General features: G+C 42.9%; 1 protein-coding gene across 2 annotated transcripts in view; it reads right to left on the reverse strand.

Annotated features, from left to right (window-relative positions):
- KTI12 (KTI12 chromatin associated homolog) overlaps positions 1-14,729 on the reverse strand; it is a 31,875-nt gene extending 17,146 nt beyond the window's left edge. Inside the window, exons 1-4 of one of the 2 annotated variants that reach the window (XM_072147696.1) lie at positions 14,547-14,729; positions 8,262-8,421; positions 1,421-1,472; positions 271-323 (exon numbers count right to left, since the gene is read on the reverse strand). In XM_072147696.1, the coding sequence (XP_072003797.1) occupies positions 271-323; positions 1,421-1,472; positions 8,262-8,409 (253 nt within the window). In that variant the 5' untranslated portion in view covers positions 8,410-8,421; positions 14,547-14,729. Of the gene's footprint in view, positions 1-270; positions 324-1,420; positions 1,473-8,261; positions 8,425-14,546 lie in introns of both variants that reach the window. The other variant, XM_072147695.1, reaches the window with a different exon arrangement.
- Positions 14,730-17,524: the final 2,795 nt, after the last annotated feature.

Genomic DNA, 17,524 nt, shown 5'->3' on the forward strand with positions numbered 1-17,524 from the left:
GTATTTGTTTATGTCAAAAATTTCCCTCCCTACCAGAAGTGTGAAATACTCAAAATCACCTGACAAACGTAGAACAGAGACAGCTTCTAACAGTCTGTTCCCCTAACATCAGCGGCAGGTATACTACATTTGGACATACGATAAGCGTTTATTTCCCAAGCAGGACTATACAAGATGAAATGGATAGACCAACCACCTGTCACTTGGTTAATGGGTCAGTAACATCAAACACCGCTTCAGTTACCCATATAAAAGACAATAAGCAGTCACCTTTAATGTAGTTAAGCGAATCCAGGATGACAACATCATCTTTATTTAGTTTCCTAAAATAGCAGAAAAAACATGATATATTTCAGTACAGGGGTCCACACATTTACAATCAATCCACCCCAAGTACAGATAGTCTCATCTCTATTAAACACACAAAAAATCCCTGGCTTTAGCTCAACTATGTACCTCTGATAAACAGGTACCTACAATGTCCATAAACACTTGCCCAAACAGGAGTAACCAGTTAATTAAACATATCCCCAACAGACCTCTGGGTTGCCTCCCCTTTGGCCTATTCTCACCCAGATATATTACAGGTTCAGTATAGAGAGAGGCTGGTCGTGGAAAGGGGAAGCCTAAGGAGAGCCACTGAGCACACCTCTCCCTCCTGCAGTGTGTTTCAGAGTGTAATTTCATTTTGTAAATAGGGACTCAGTTGGTATCTTATGTTCATCGGTAGGGCTGCAAGCATAAGGTTTCCAAACTAGAGGTGTGCATACTAAAGTTAGGACAGAACGTAAATATGGGTGGGTTTCTAACTTTTGCCACAACTATCAATCTGCTATGCATCTACCTGGTCCATCTACCTGTATGTTATCTACTTTTTAGTGGTGTTGCAACTAAACTGTACCTACTACTACTGTACCTTTTTGACAATTTCTGACATTTGATATCAGCCAGTTATCTTATTAGAACAGAAGCCAAGACAGTAGTATAAACTATGAAATTAAATGTTTCATCCGTTGGCAAATAAGCAAATCGAAAAATGGCTGATAACAAATAGAAACAATGGGAGACATTTATCAGGGCTTGTACACCCTGAAATAATCACAACTTCTAATGACCCAAGGAATTGCAATGATTTCCTTCTTAACCCAGACCAAGGGTGTACTGGCTAGCTGCGTGAACCAGCGTTCTAGCTCCGCACCTGCACACTAGCTATAGCTTACAGGTAATAGTACAATTGCATGGTATACCAAAACAGACGCCCACTGGATACAACTGGAGACCAGAGCCTCCTGATGTATCCGGCACAGTGGAGGGGCAAGGGGAACATCATACCCTTTTGTGAGATATTCCATCTTATGATAAATTACCCCCAATTAATTACTATAACAAACATAATCCACAAATTAAATAAATATATAACCTTTCAACTTCAGCCCTTAAAGCTCCACGTAGATCCTTCTCTTTTCTGGAATCTGTAATGGAAAGATGTTTTACCATCAAATTATCCAATCAAATATTGCATGTAAAGTAAGTATTTGCAAATATCACAGTAAGGTAACACACAGTTAATAAATGTTTTTCAATCTAATGTCATTGTCTAGTTGATGTAATATTTTAGAGATTGATGCAAGTCCTGCAGAAGCTTTCAATTTTATTATAGAAAGTACATTCACACCACACTTACACAATGAATCCATCCTGGGAGCAGCAATTAGTAATTGTACAGACAGCAGTTTGGGGACAGGTTTTCATGCCAAGCTTTTCACCTGCATTAATAACATTTCACACTCACCAGGTTTCCTAGCAACTATAGCTACCCAATGTCCGCTCTGGCACCTATACAGTTAGCAAGGGTTCAGTATACAAGGTATCAGTATATCCCATACACAGACTGTAGCTCTTGCCTTTTGTTTTACTGCTCCTTTTGTCAATTATTTTCGCTACAAAATGTTTCCATTTAAAAAAAAAAACTAAAAATACACAAAGCACAGAAAAGTTTGAATGAATGGATGAATGAATGAATGTATCTATCCATCCATCTATACATACTAGATACCAATAGGTAAAAGTGACTTAAAGAATATGTATTCCTTCTTCTACAGTATCTGGGATCATTCTCATGTTGCCACGTGATCTCATAATAAACATTGTTTTGGTTGCTTCAGGGCGTAAGAGTATTTATGGTCTCTTTGATTTTAAGGGAGAAGCATAAACATACTATCCTCTCAGCAGGCAGAAATGGTATAGTTTTTAGCTTTCTGTGTAATGCTGTGATGTGGCATCAGCTAAAGGGTGCTGAGATGGAAAAGAAAATAATGGAGTGCTTCTTTAAAGGGGGAGGGGGGGGGAAATTAAATTCTCACATTTCAATCCCTTAGTGATGTTAACACAATAACAAAAACATCATTTTAACCCCTCACATTACAATGTTACTTCATTTCATTGCTGTTTTAGCTCCTATCACTCCCTAGGCTGCTCAGTGCAAAATCCCAGGGTGTGGGCAGGGACACATTATAATCCATCTAGTTCTGTTGGGTGAAAATGTGGTTACATTATCAGGGTACAGGTGTATATACACTTTCATCTGGCTTCTGACATTGTGCTAACACATCGACATATAGAGACAGATCAGAGATGCATGGGATCCATGAGATGGCAATTACACACTATCAGCACTGCTACATCTCACAGATATGTGCCTGCCTCTCCCTTCCCACGGATCACTTATCTCCTCTTTGCTCACCATGTGCTGGCAGTAAGTGATGAGTGTCTGTAAGCTCCGTGCTGGACTGCAGGGGGGCGTGGCTACAGGCACAGAGCAGGGAGAAATAGAAACTCAGCAAGCACGGCAAAATCCAAAATGGTGGCCCAACCCTAAAGTCAGAAGTTACAGGGTGGAGTCTAGGGAAAACTGACATAGAATGGTTGGACTTATATCTGTGAAATGCTGTATTCTTGTTAATAACAGTGAATTAGAGAATGTGTTAGTTTGTTATCCTCAGTACATATAAGAAACTTGTCTTCATGGGAATATCCCTTTAATGTAGAGATGTAGCAGATGATTATTATCATAGAACAGACTAGTAGAAGTCTCCTGGAGTTCCTTCAACTTGTCCCAAGATCTCCATAGTGCTGCAGAGCTTAACAACCTGACTTATCTGTCAAATCTGAGCCCCTGGTGACATCACAGCCAGCAACATGAACCAATGAACAGAGCAATGAACCTGAATTGACTTGACAGCTCTATTCCTAAAATATATCTAGATCTGCCATTGGGGAGTCTAACTACAACAGAATCCCACCTCCAGCAAGTACAGCACAAAAATAATAATAATAATAATAATAATAATAATAATAATAATAATAATAATAATAATAAGTCGAAACTCAAGAGTTGTATACAAAATGCTCCATTACAAGTTCAAAGAAAGAAAATTATATTAGGATCAACAGAGAAATTATGGAAAAATAGAAAACTTATGGTGCACAAAAAGGAACATATAATGGCGCATGCCATACTTGAGATATAATTTGCAAACGTTGTCGACTCTTACCACTTTTAGTAGAAGGGGCTAGGAACGTGCTGTAAGATGTAATATGCAAGCATCTATACAAGCTTTCCTTTTATCTGGAATCATGACTCCCCCGCAGCAAAATATATAGATATTTTCATCATCTAGTCAGATGTAAGCACCCTGCCGATAAGTGGTGGCATGCCATATTGATATTTTGTAAGCTTATAAGATGGGAATGCACCTGATAGACTAAACTAGCCACATATTCATCAATGGATGGTTTGCTGTCCCAAACAGTCATAATTGAATTCTCTGCTCTACAATTCTGGTCTATTGCTTTTGATAATAATAAAAAAAATATACATTGGCTTCACTCTGCAAGTGCCCAATGCCCACGATATGCGGAGTCATTGATCTGCACAGACATTGGCAGTAGCAGAACTGAACTGATGCAAGAACCTGGGCAGAAATAGTAAAGAGCTATTTAGGACACTAAACCACAGGTCAATAAGAGCCTTTGGGTGGTTTAGGGTCATAAATACCCTTGACAGTGAACCTTTCACTGCCATCAATAATTCTTTAATAGGTGCTCTTATTTAGGCTTACCTGGAGCCTTTTCCTTTGTCCACACCATTTTCCGCTTTCTACTGTCCCACTAGCTGTGGGGGATGTGCACCGTCTGCTCCAGACCAACACCACCCACACATCTGACAGCAGATTATCAAAGGGGGTGGGCCCTGACTCCTGTCACCAGGGTCGGTCTGGCCCGTGGGCCCTGACTCCTGTCACTATGGCAGGGGCCTCCGATCGGATGCAACGGAGGCCCCTGCCAGTGGCTGCAATAGTACTCGAAACGGCCGCATCGAGTACTATCACTGACTGTAGTCGAAACACTGAGTGCGAACGTCGCCGGGTACTTTCCGGCGCACGCCGCACTCAGGCCCTAGATGACCCTAGATGGCCGCTCATCTCTCACAGCAGCACCAGGGACTGGAGCCGCAGGATCAGGTGAGGTGATTTTTTTTTTTTGCCTTAATAAATGAAGGACGGGAGGGGGGCCCTTAATTAAATATGGAGGGGAGGGGGAGCACTTAATAAATTATGGAGGGGAGGGGGCGCCCTTAATAAATTATGGAGGGGAGGGGCGCCCTTAATAAATTATGGAGGGGAGGGGGACCCTTAATAAAATATGGAGGGGAGGGGGACCCTTAATAAAATATGGAGGGGAGGGGGACCCTTAATAAAATATGGAGGGGAGGGGGACCCTTAATAAAATATGGAGGGGAGGGGGACCCTTAATAAAATATGGAGGGGAGGGGGTGCCTTAATAAATTATGGAGGGTGGGGGCAAGCCTCAATATATTATGGAGGGGAGGGGGGACCCTTAATAAAATATGGAGGGGAGGGGGGGGGCACCTTAATAAAATATGGAGGTGAGGAGGCGCCCTTAATAAACTATGGAGTTGAGGGGGGGGGGGGGAGACCCTTAAAAAATTATAGAGGGGAGGGGGTTCCTTAATTAAACATGGAGGGGTGGGGGTGCCTTAATAAAATATGGAGTGAGGGGGTTCCTTAATAAATTATGGAGGGGAGGGGGGTCCCTTAATAAAATATGGAGGGGAGGGGGGTCCCTTAATAAAATATGGAGGGGAGGGGGGTCCTTAATAAAATATGGAGGGGGGTCCTTAATAAAATATGGAGGGCGTGGAATGGCAGTGTTCATTGGGAGCCTTAATAAAATATAGAGGGGGATGGCAGTGTGTATTGGGGGGCATATTAAAATCTGCAGGGGGGCAAGGTGTATGACATTGTTTTATCCAGGTGACATTATACTGTAAGTAACTGTGGTATTTCTAGGGGCACAGTGCGGGGGTTCTGCTTCTCAGAGCTGAACACATCTGCCAGAAAATTCTGCAACCAGATTTTACGACGATTCTGGACGTGAAGGAGAACACTTGTGAGGTACAAGATGCTACTTCTTCCTGTGACACATCTGTATTGTAAGTTTTACCTTCTAAGGCTACATTCACACTACTGTATGGGGGACGTATTTACGGTCGATATACGTCCCCCATAGACGACGCCCAACGGGAGCGTTACGGTGCAGCACCACACCGCTCCGTACCCCGGATAAAGATAGGACATGTCCGCCATATGTTCCTATGGAGAGGGGTGGGAGTGAGCGGCGCTCACCTCCTCCTCCTCCTCCTCTCCCCGAGCAACGGCAGTGTGAATGCAGCCTTAAACAGCGCTCAGCTTATGTACTGTTATATCTATAGGGTCAGAGAGCCAGGTGTGACGCCAGAGTAGGGGTATTGTCATCAGTTCTTGTAAAGGTTTTCAGCATTTCCTTATTGGAAGGTTGGTGCAGTGCGAACACTTACATCCCTTACCACAGCCCAGTCACCAGCAGAAAGCCCGGGACACCAGGGGTAACTCTTATACTATCCCTAGCATTAATGCCCAGAGATAACGTCACCCCTGCAGCCCCTGTACACAAACCAAGAGCTGAGCACTAGCACTATAGAGGGAGGGAGAAAGGGATTAGCTTATCCTTTACTTCACTGCCCCCGCTTGTGCTTAGAAATTCTCTCATCCCAGAATATTTCTATGTAGTAGTAGGTGGGCCCCCAAAATCAATTTCACTGGTGGGCCCCAGGTACCCCAGTCCGTCCCTGGTCCTGGCTGAAGCATGCAGTAGTGTATAGGCACATATTAAAGGACACAAACAGCTGGAGTTGATGGATGAGGTAAAAGGCACTCTTTAACCCCTTTTCTACACACTTGTTTTCCACGTTTATGCCCAGGCCATTTCTCTGTCAATGCCTTCTACAAGCTATAATGTTCTGTCACTAAAGCTGTATGGGGTCTTTGTATTTGCACACCCTTGGGGTCCATTATGTTTTTTGATTACAATTAAAATAATTGTGTGTGTGATGGAAGATTAAAAATGTAAATTTAGGCATTTTTGTTTTACATAAGGAATACTATTAGAGTTTTTAGCCTAGGTTGCCTTAGGTGTGGAGTCATAATATGTGTGCGACTTTATTTTTTAATGGGCAAACAATTAATGGGCAGAGTTTTTAAATAATTTTTTAAAAACTTAATTTTTTTTTTTTACATTTCTTAGATTACTTTTTACCTCATGGCCTCCAGTCTGGCCTGATAAATAGCTGTCCCAAGCAGCCTTGGGGTCCTTCAATGGATGGTGGGCTGCCGTGGAACACCATCAGCATTGCGCAATCGTTGCTGTACGGTGCCGATGGTTGACAAAAGGAGTGTGTTCCCTCTGCATCCTTCTTTCCTTTAATGACCGCTGTATAAAGTTCCTTCTTTCCTCCCTTTAATGACCCCTGTATAAAGTTCCTTCTTCCCTCCTTTAATGACCCCTGTATAAAGTTCCTTCTTCCCTCCTTTAATGACCCCTGTATAAAGTTCCTTCTTCCCTCCTTTAATGACCCCTGTATAAAGTTCCTTCTTCCCTCCTTTAATGACCGCTGTATAAAGTTCCTTCCCTCCTTTAATGACCGCTGTATAAAGTTCATTCTTCCCTCCTTTAATGACCCCTGTATAAAGTTCCTTCTTCCCTCCTTTAATGACCCCTGTATAAAGTTCCTTCTTCCCTCCTTTAATGACCCCTGTATAAAGTTCCTTCTTCCCTCCTTTAATGACCCCTGTATAAAGTTCCTTCTTCCCTCCTTTAATGACCCCTGTATAAAGTTCCTTCTTCCCTCCTTTAATGACCCCTGTATAAAGTTCCTTCTTCCCTCCTTTAATGACCCCTGTATAAAGTTCCTTCTTCCCTCCTTTAATGACCCCTGTATAAAGTTCCTTCTTCCCTCCTTTAATGACCCCTGTATAAAGTTCCTTCTTCCCTCCTTTAATGACCCCTGTATAAAGTTCCTTCTTCCCTCCTTTAATGACCCCTGTATAAAGTTCCTTCTTCCCTCCTTTAATGACCCCTGTATAAAGTTCCTTCTTCCCTCCTTTAATGACCCCTGTATAAAGTTCCTTCTTCCCTCCTTTAATGACCCCTGTATAAAGTTCCTTCTTCCCTCCTTTAATGACCCCTGTATAAAGTTCCTTCTTCCCTCCTTTAATGACCGCTGTATAAAGTTCCTTCTTCCCTCTTTTAATGACCCCTGTATAAATTTCCTTCTTCCCTCCTTTAATGACCCCTGTATAAAGTTCCTTCCCTCCTTTAATGGCCCCTGTATAAAGTTCCTTCCCTCCTTTAATGACCCCTGTATAAAGTTCCTTCCCTTCTTTAATGACCGCTGTATAAAGTTCCTTCCTCCCTTTAATGACCGCTGTATAAAGTTGATACGGTGGCACTAAGGGGTATTATTTGTAATGTTTAAAGGGAACTCAATAAACCACACTACCAATACCTTCTGAGGCAGAATAATTTTCCACAGCATGTTTTTTCCTGTGTGTTAAAGCGATACGCAAAAAAGTAAAGTCACAGAGAAGTTCATTGATTGAATTCAGTGTTGAAGTCAATCTCTCCCAGCTTCGTATTCTGTGATTGATATACTTGAAGCTTTGACTGGAGTGTTCCTTTAAGGCTTGACTTTTAAATTGTCTTTATGCAATTAATTTGTACAAGTTAATTTTCTGGATGATGCTACAAGCTGAACCATCACAGAAACATGTTCTTGAAGGTGTTTATCTGTTTGATGGGGTACTGGGAGTGATTAATTAGGTTAATTTTTGCTGAAGGATTACCTGTAAGATTCTGCTTACCAGTATAGACAGAATTCCTATCCACTCCTAAAACATGGTCTTCAACAATATAGACGTTTCTTCCCTTCTGCTCCAGGTGTTCCTTCAGCTCTAATGCTCTACGACTCTTTCCGCTGCAAGGGAATCCACACATCACAACCAGTGGCATTGTGGAGTCAGCCTGCTGGAATAAACACATCAAACTATCAGAGCAAAGACAATACAAAAACTCTTAACATAACATTTAGGCCATACAGGTTACTAATGTGTGAGATATATATATATATATATACACACACAGTAAATATAAACAATCCAAACACCCCTGTTATACGATCAAACCAAGACAAATTATTTCAAACTTTTTACCACCTCCTGGTGGAGGAAGACAGTTTTGGCCTTTGTTACACAGGGATATTTCATTTTGTGAAAGCTGCAACTTTTAGATTTTTCCACGGTTAATATATTACTGTTGAGAGTATGTTTTCTGACAGACAAGTTGTACTTCTTCATGGTGTTCATATGGGTTGCCTTTAACTTATTGAATTAATCATTTTCACTCTCATTCAAAGAGTTTTCTGTATTTTTATGACCATAAAAATTGTAGATTCACACTGAGGGCCTCAAAACTATGAATTAAAACATGTGGAATTATATACTTAACAAAAAAGTGTGAAACAACTGAAAGTATGTTTTATGTTCTAGCCACCTTTTGCTTTGATTACTGCTTTGCCCCCTCTTGCCATTCTCTTGCTGAACTTTAAGAGGTAGTCACCTGAAATGGTCTTAAGACAGTCCATTCGTTCACCTTTTCTGCATTGCACAAAGACACGGTGGTTGGAACCAAAGATTTGGGCTCATCAGACCAAAGCACAGGTTTCTGGTAAAATGTCCATTCCTTGTGTTCTTTAGCTCAAACAAGTGTCTTCTACTTGTTGCCTGTCCTTAGCAGTGGTTTCCTAGCAGCTATTTTACCTTGAAGGCTGCTGCACACAGTCTCTTCTTAATAGTTGTTGTAGAGATGTGTCTGCTGCCAGAACTCTGTCCTCTGACCTTGTCTCCAATCTGAGCTGCTTTTAACTTGCGATTTCTGAGGCTGGTGACTCTGATAAACTTATCCTCCGCTGCAGGTGTTCTCATGTGAGCCAGTTTCTTTGGAGCGCTTGATGGTTTTTGCATCTGGTCTTGGGGACACTTTCAAAGTTTTCCCCAATTTTTCAGACTGACTGACCTTCATTTGTTACACATGTTCATTATATAAACTTTTACAGCTTAATTACCCTCCTCTTCTAAACCATGTGGAGCAGGAGCTAAAGCTAAACGCAACAGCACATATTTCTTGGGTAGGAAGAGTAGCAGTAATTAAAATGATGGTACTACCAAAAATTACGTACATTTTTCGGAATGTTCCCATCCAAGTTATGAAAAATTTGCTGCAGGAACGACAAAACTGATAAATAAATACGTATGGCTCCAAGGTAGGCCACGGGTAGAAGCCAAAATCTTTTATCGTCCATAGCTGGAAGGGGGCTTAGGTCTACCATACCTGAACAATAATTATGATGCAGCTCTATTAGAACAGGTAAGACAGGCGAGTGTTTATAACATACTCACCCTAAACACTGGATACAAATAAAAAATGGAGCCCAGGGACAAACTCCCATGGCAGTACAAATATGGACAATAGCCCGAGGTCTATCATTTCCACACAATCAACTGTTGACAGTACAAGCAGGTTTGAGTAAATGGAGGGGTTTTACTAATGATAACCCTCTCCTCCATTGGAAAATTCTCTGAAATATGCTCAAAGTATTCGGTGCCAAAACATCATTTTTATACATAAGGCACTTTAGCTCAGCACTGCCACAAAGAACAGAAGATAGCAAATCTTTCTTCAGTATGGCCTTCTTTCACCCTACAAAACTGCCCAAAGGCATCAGCTTGGCCTACAAAGCCATGATCTCATTGAGCTCAAATCCTATCACTACATATCTACAGAAATGGGAGACTGGTCCAGGAGTGTCCATAGTGTAGGACTCTTGGGAAGCAGGGTTCAGAACTAAGAAGACAATCTCTAGGTGCGCTTCACATATGGAGACCAGAAGGAAAATACTCTATAGGTGGTAGTATACACCTTCGAGATTATCCAAAATCTATCCAAATGTGTCACAAAGAAAAAAGGTACAATAACCCACGTTCTTTTGGTCATGTCCTTATGTCTCTGGGTTTTGGAAACAAATTCAGTTAATGCTGTCAGGACCCCTGGGCGATCCCCTGTCTCCAGAGCTGGTGTAATTGGGAATTGGAATTCCACCCTAATGAGAGAACTATAATCTTTCACATTTCCACAATGGCTCTAACACTCATAGCTTCCCTATGGAAATAAACTGATATTCCTACATTTTATGAACTGTCTAGAAGGGTAAATACCAACTGTATATTAGAAAAAATAATGGCATACAGTGATGGAATCCCAGAACAATTTTTCAAAAGTGGGATCTTTGGCTAAGGTCATTACAGGAAGTTGATTTGGGCCAAGTACACTGCCTAAAAACTAAAGGGAGCACTATAATACCACATCCTAGAGCTCAAGGAGTTAAATATTCCAGTAGCAATTCTATAGCAAATGCCAATCACCCTCCAGCCCACCACCAAGAACTTTGGACCCTCATACCACCCTCATAAAGTCTGTTTCTGACAGTCAGCGGCCAGCTGGAGGTCATTTTGTGGGCATTGACACTGCTACTCCTTGCACAAAGGAGGTGGTAGCAGTCCTGCTCCTGGAGCCATTGTGTAGCGAACTTTAGACTTTTCCTATTTTCTGTCACCTGCTCGTGCACCTCTGGCCCAGTACCAAACAGAAAAAAACTATAGCGATAAAAAAACATTACCATCTGTGATGGTAAAAAGAAACGCAAATCCTATAAAGTGCCCTACACACAGCTCCTTTTACCAATGAGGGGTCATTTAGGTTGCATTCACAAGTGGCATTTATAATGCATTTAGAAACAGAATTCAAAGACTCCAGCCATGATCAAACAGAATTAACAAATTGCGCTTTTGGCACATTTACTAAACATAATGGAAACGCAATGTTAACTCAATATGTGATGGTGGCTAAAGCCTTTGAATCGCATTTCAAAACGCAATGCAAACGCCAAGTGTGAACACAAATGACTGACACTAACCCCTCCCCACTAGTCCAATACAATGCTTTGCCACCTGTCACTATGACAGCATGCACTTACTACAGGCGGCAGCCAGAGGCTGTATTGTGGGCACAAAGTGCTATCTTACTGCACCAGAAATGGAAGAATCACCTAGAAAAAAAAAATTATTATAAGCAGCACCGAGCGCAGGGATAAGATATCCAGCTCTCCTGGCTGCTAATTATGCACGACCCATTTTCAAGGATACCCCGGAGTATAATAATTTGTTTAACGACTGGGTCATTTCGTAGTCTATGTCGCCTGGGTATTTGTCTGTGTCAACCCTCAGCCCTGGATGTGTGTCCCTGCCCCCCTCCTCCTCTCCACTCTTTCTCCCCTTTTCCCAAACCTCTCCTTTATCCTTCTCTTTCTTCTTTCCCCCTTTTTTTTTTTTCTTTTCCAAAGTCGTTCTTATTGTGTTATCATAGTTCTTACACATTTGTTGGCTTATCAAAGCCATATGGGGTGATATCAGAGAGCAGCATAATGACTGGGGCCTTATGACAATTTTACATGTGGCTTCCTCCGCTGCTACCCACAATTTAGACAACAACATTATTTCCCTACTATGGCATGTTTCATAAACTCTTGTTAATCTTTGGGTCGGAAGTCCTGCTTGACCTCATATTTACAATTATATTATCCACAAACATCTCAGAACGGACCTTCGGGCCCGAAATAGGATATGTCTCCAATGTCTATATACTGTGTGGTCCTGCGTGACCCCTGCCTCAGGGTTATGTTTTTTCTTTTTTACATGCTGACTACTTTCCTCTGTATAATTGTATATGTTTTCTAAGTTGTTATAATCAAAAATAAATAAATAAAAATATTTTGAATATAATTATGCACAACCCCGCCTACCTCTCCTATGCTGGGAGAGGGACGTGACATCACGCAAGAGATGTAAATTCATGCCTCTCACAGGATGTCACAAATTGGAGAGGGGGTTGCAGAGGCATGCATAATTCAGGAGCACTGGGCTGCTAATTATAAAACTTTCTTTTTTAGGTGATCTTGGTGTGTCAAGATTAGCAACACGAGGGCAGTTCAATGAGTAGAAATGAAGACACCATTTTTTTCAAACATTTTTTTTTTTATGTTTTTCAACATAGTCCCCTTTTAGAAAGATACACTTCTCCCAACGTTCCTGGCATTTTTTTTAACCCCTCCAAAAAATAGGATTTGTCGAACTCTCCAAAACACGACTCTGTCTCAGCGGTGACATCCTCGTTTGAGCCAAAATTCTTTTCCCGCGAGCCATTTCTTCATGTTAGGGAACAAGAAAAAGTCACAGGGAGTCAGATCGGGTGAAAATGGGGATTGCGGCAGCAATTCATAAAGCAATCCATGCAGTTTGGCAGCAACAACTCCGGATGAATGTGCTGGTGCATTATCGTGATGAAGCAGCACCTTCTTTTTTTGCAAATGCGGTAGTGTCTCATTAAATTTTTTGTCGAAGCGGTCCAATAACTCACTTTAATATTGTCCAATGATCGTTCTTCCGTTTTCTAAAAAATCCATGAGAATGACAACGTTCACATCCCAAAAAATATTCACTGGGAGAAATCCATTGTTTTGATTGTTGCTTAGTTTCTGGTGTTTAATGATGAATCCAGGTTTCATCTACGGTGACAACTCAACGCAAAAACTCCTTCGGATCTTGCTTAAACTGCTCCAAACACTGCTTCAAAGTTAAAAGCCGCATCCGCTTGTTGTTCACTGTGAGCAATTGCAGCACCCATGGGGCCGACAATTTTTTCATCGCCAACTTATCATGTAAAATATTAATATTAACTCACCTACGGCCTCTGCTACTTCACGCACCACGTTTAAATTCGTTGAATCAATATCTAACTGTGGCCATAGATGGCGAAGTGTCCCCATAAACGGCATCCAACTTTGCTTTCATCTCCTCACATTTTTTCCCATCCAAAAACAAAAAGCGAATTACCGAACAATACTGCTCTTTTTCCATCTTATCGAAAATCAAGAAACACGTGTAACTCAAACGTGAAGCAGAGATGACTATAAATAGTTTTTTCTTTGTTTTTAAGTGGTTGGTTTCCTTTAAAGAGAACCTACCACCACGAATCTACCTATAAAGGTAGATCGGGTGGTAGGTGGATGTATGGGACGTGAGGAGAGCTCTTTTTAGAGCTAATCCTCACGTCCCTGCTAACTTTTGGGAAACTTTATTAACCTAATATGTAAATTTAGTTATGCGGCTACTGGGGCGTGGAGTAGCCGGCACGAGGTTACACAGCGCGGCTACTCCACGCCCCGGTAGCCACATTACTCCTCCTACCCTGTTGTGTGCGGCGCGCAGCTCCTCGTAGCTGCGCGCCCTCGTCTGACAAGCCGGCTACTGCGCATGCGCAGTAGCTCCGGCCTCGGAGCTGGGACTGCTCAGCCGGCGTTCTGCGCATCATATCGGACGAGGACACAACAGGGTAGGAGGAGTAATGTGGCTACCGGGGCGTGGAGTAGCCGGCTACTCCACGCCCCAGTAGCCGCATAAGGTAGTAGCCGCATAAGGTAGGTTCCCTTTAAGCTATCATATAAAAAAAAAAAAAAAAGAAAACATCCTGGCTGCACTATAGCACTGCAGGTACAGCGCATGTGCAATAAAGCCGGCCCATTATGCCGGTTTTACTCCACGCATGGCGAGAGGAGGCACTCCTCTTCGGATGTGAGGCCCATGTGCGTCTTTAGACTCGCATCTTGTATAAAAGTTTTCTTTTTTCCTTTTCTTCACGTAAAGTCTTCAAACCAGTCGATCTGGGACCCTAAGCCATATGTCCATAAAGACCAGTAGTTTTTTTTAGGGTCTCAAATCGACCTGACTGTTCTTCTTTAATAATCACCATTTATGAAGAGAGACCTTGTTTTCATTGGAGTATAGAAAGATCGGGATAACAACGCCACTATTGCTATAGGAAACAGAAGGTCCTATTAAATGAGCAGAACACGTACAACACCTAAAATAGACAAGCTGCATTTACTGCCAGTGGGCGCTGAGACTGTAAGCTGCCATCTTGTTATGTGTCTCTACGCACAGTTATAAACCCCATTGGATACGCTAGTAACATAATACCTGCTCACAGCGCTGGACACGATGAAACCCGTACACACTAGGGCAGCGCCATGCTCAGTTCCCGGCAAGCGCCTGCTTCCGGTCACGTGGGGAGACGCACCGTGTAACCTCTGGTAACACCGACAGACGAGGTTCTTCCTCACACTGGGAACTAGTGGAGGCTTCGTGTGCGAACTTAGGCCCCTCCCACACCTGCGAGTCCCGGCATCTCCTGGCCCGAACGCCAGTTCCGGTTTGCAGTGTGCGTGTGAGATCAGCGCATCACACTCACAAGTGTGAAAGGGGACTTAGTTTTATTTGCTAAAGTTTTTCTTATTTTTTTTTAGTTCTTCAAGGAGCTCTCCAAGAATCATGGAGGACTAAGAGGAGCTATGAAATGTGAAAATCCCATTCACCTCCATTCACTGCAGTAATTCTAGCTCTTAAACCTTGCTGAAAAATGAATGTAAAAAAATGGATAATAGTTATCATAAAAAAAAACATTGTCATGGTGTTTTTTCCAGCCCTTCCTGACAGTGTTAATCCCTTAACGACCAAGCCTGTTTTCGTTTTTGCTTTTCCATTTTTCGTCACCTTTAAAAATCTGCAACTTTTTTATTTTTCCACATACAGAGCTGTGAGATGGCTTGTTTTCTGCATAACACATTGCACTTCATAGTGATAATTAGAGATGAGCGAACACTAAAATGCTCGGGTACTCGTTATTCGAGACGAACTTTTCCCGATGCTCGAGTGCTCGTCTCGAATAACGAACCCCATTGAAGTCAATGGGAGACTCGAGCATTTTTCAAGGGGACCAAGGCTCTGCACAGGGAAGCTTGGCCAAACACCTGGGAACCTCAGAAAAGGATGGAAACACCACGGAAATGGACAGGAAACAGCAGGGGCAGCATGCATGGATGCCTCTGAGGCTGCATAATCGCACCATTATGCCAAAATTATGGCCAACAGCATGGCCATGACAGAGTGACAGAATGAAGCTAGATAGCATCTAAAACATCCAATAATTGACCCTGACACTATAGGGGACGGCATGCAGAGGCAGCGGCAGCAGCGGCAGGCTAGAGAGTGGCATGGCGACATACCCTAAATGGACTCAGGCTTCAAACCAATGGGTGGCAGAGAGGAACCAAAGGAGGTGAGCAAGAAGCGCTCAAATAATATCGGTACATGATAAAAGTTTGCCAGTATATTTTGTGGATTACACAGCAGGGTGGCGACAAAGTTAACATGGAAGCCATGAAAACAACCCAAAATTCTGCCTGACACAGCTCGTTTGATAAGGGGACCATGTATGGAGGCAGTGAACTAGTAGTAGATTAAAGGTGCTGCAGTTAAAACTATGTTAGTTGGATCTTGGCATGGAGCTGGCGCTCCGCTGCCAGGCGAGCTTTCGCCAATCCAAGCCCCTGTCTATAGGCTACTCCCCAAACAGCACTTCTAAGAACCTTTTGTATAAGATCAAGTGTAGTAGCGTTCTTATAAGTTTAGGATATGGCGGGTGAGGGGAATGTAAACAGATGCGCAAGAAGCGCTGAAATAATATCCCTAAATGGTAAAAGTTTGCAAGTATATTTTGGGGATTACACAGCAGGGTGGCGACAAAGTTAACAACTTTGATGTGGAATGCCCTGTAATAGCTCTTGGGCGGTGTGCCTTTTATCGCCTAGGCTCAGCAGTTTCAGCACCGCCTGCTGTCGCTTAGCGACGGCACTGCTGCTGTGCCTAGAGCTACCGACTGATGGCGCCATGCCCACGGATGGTAATTCGGAGGTGGAGGAGGGGTGGGAGGAGGTATAGTAGGCCTTTGAGACCTGGACCGAGGTAGGCCCCGCAATTCTCTGCGTCGGCAGTATATGACCAGCCCCAGGGTCAGACTCGGTCCCAGCCTGCACCAAGTTAAGTGTAGTAGCGTTCTTATAAGTTTGGGATATGGCGGGTGAGGGGAATGTAAACAGATGCGCAAGAAGCGCATGATGCGCATGGAGCTGGCGTTCCGCTGCCAGGCGAGCTTTCGCCAATCCAAGCCCCTGTCTCTAGGCTACTCCCCAAACAGCACTTCTAAGAACCTTTTGTATAAGATCAAGTGTAGTAGCGTTCTTATAAGTTTAGGATATGCCGGGTGAGGGGAATGTAAACAGATGCGCAAGAAGCGCTGAAATAATATCCCTAAATGGTAAAAGTTTGCCAGTATATTTTGTGGATAACACAGCAGGGTGGCGACAAAGTTAACAACTTTGATGTGGAATCCATGAAAACAACCCAAATTTCTGCCTGACACACCTCGTTTGATAAAGGGACGATGTATGGAGGCAGCTATATGGACGACTTTTGGAGGTAGCAATGGAGACAACGTGTGGAGGCTGCTATGGAGACAATTTAATTTGGATAGTGCCTGTATGTGGCAGTCCCAAACATTTTTCAAACCAGAGGAGCAGGTAGGTGGCCCTCCAGTAAAATGGGATAGATTGAGTGCCGGTATGTGGCAGTCCCAAAAATGTTTCAAACCAGAGGAGCAGGTAGGTGGCCCTCCAGTAAAATGGAATAGATTGAGTGCCTGTATGTGGCAGTCCCAAAAATTGTTCAAACCAGAGGAGCAGGTAGGTGGCCCTGCAGTAAAATGGAATAGATTGAGTGCCTGTATGTGGCAGTCCCAAAAATTGTTCAAACCAGAGGAGCAGGTAGGTGGCCCTGCAGTAAAATGGAATAGATTGAGTGCCTGTATGTGGCAGTCCCAAAAATGTTTCAAACCAGAGGAGCAGGTAGGTGGCCCTCCAGTAAAATGGAATAGATTGAGTGCCTGTATGTGGCAGTCCCAAAAATTGTTCAAACCAGAGGAGCAGGTAGGTGGCCCTGCAGTAAAATGGAATAGATTGAGTGCCTGTATGTGGCAGTCCCAAAAATGTTTCAAACCAGAGGAGCAGGTAGGTGGCCCTCCAGTAAAATGGAATAGATTGAGTGCCTGTATGTGGCAGTCC

This window comes from Engystomops pustulosus, chromosome 4, assembly GCF_040894005.1.
Source record: "Engystomops pustulosus chromosome 4, aEngPut4.maternal, whole genome shotgun sequence".
NCBI classification, from domain to species: Eukaryota; Metazoa; Chordata; class Amphibia; order Anura; family Leptodactylidae; genus Engystomops; species Engystomops pustulosus.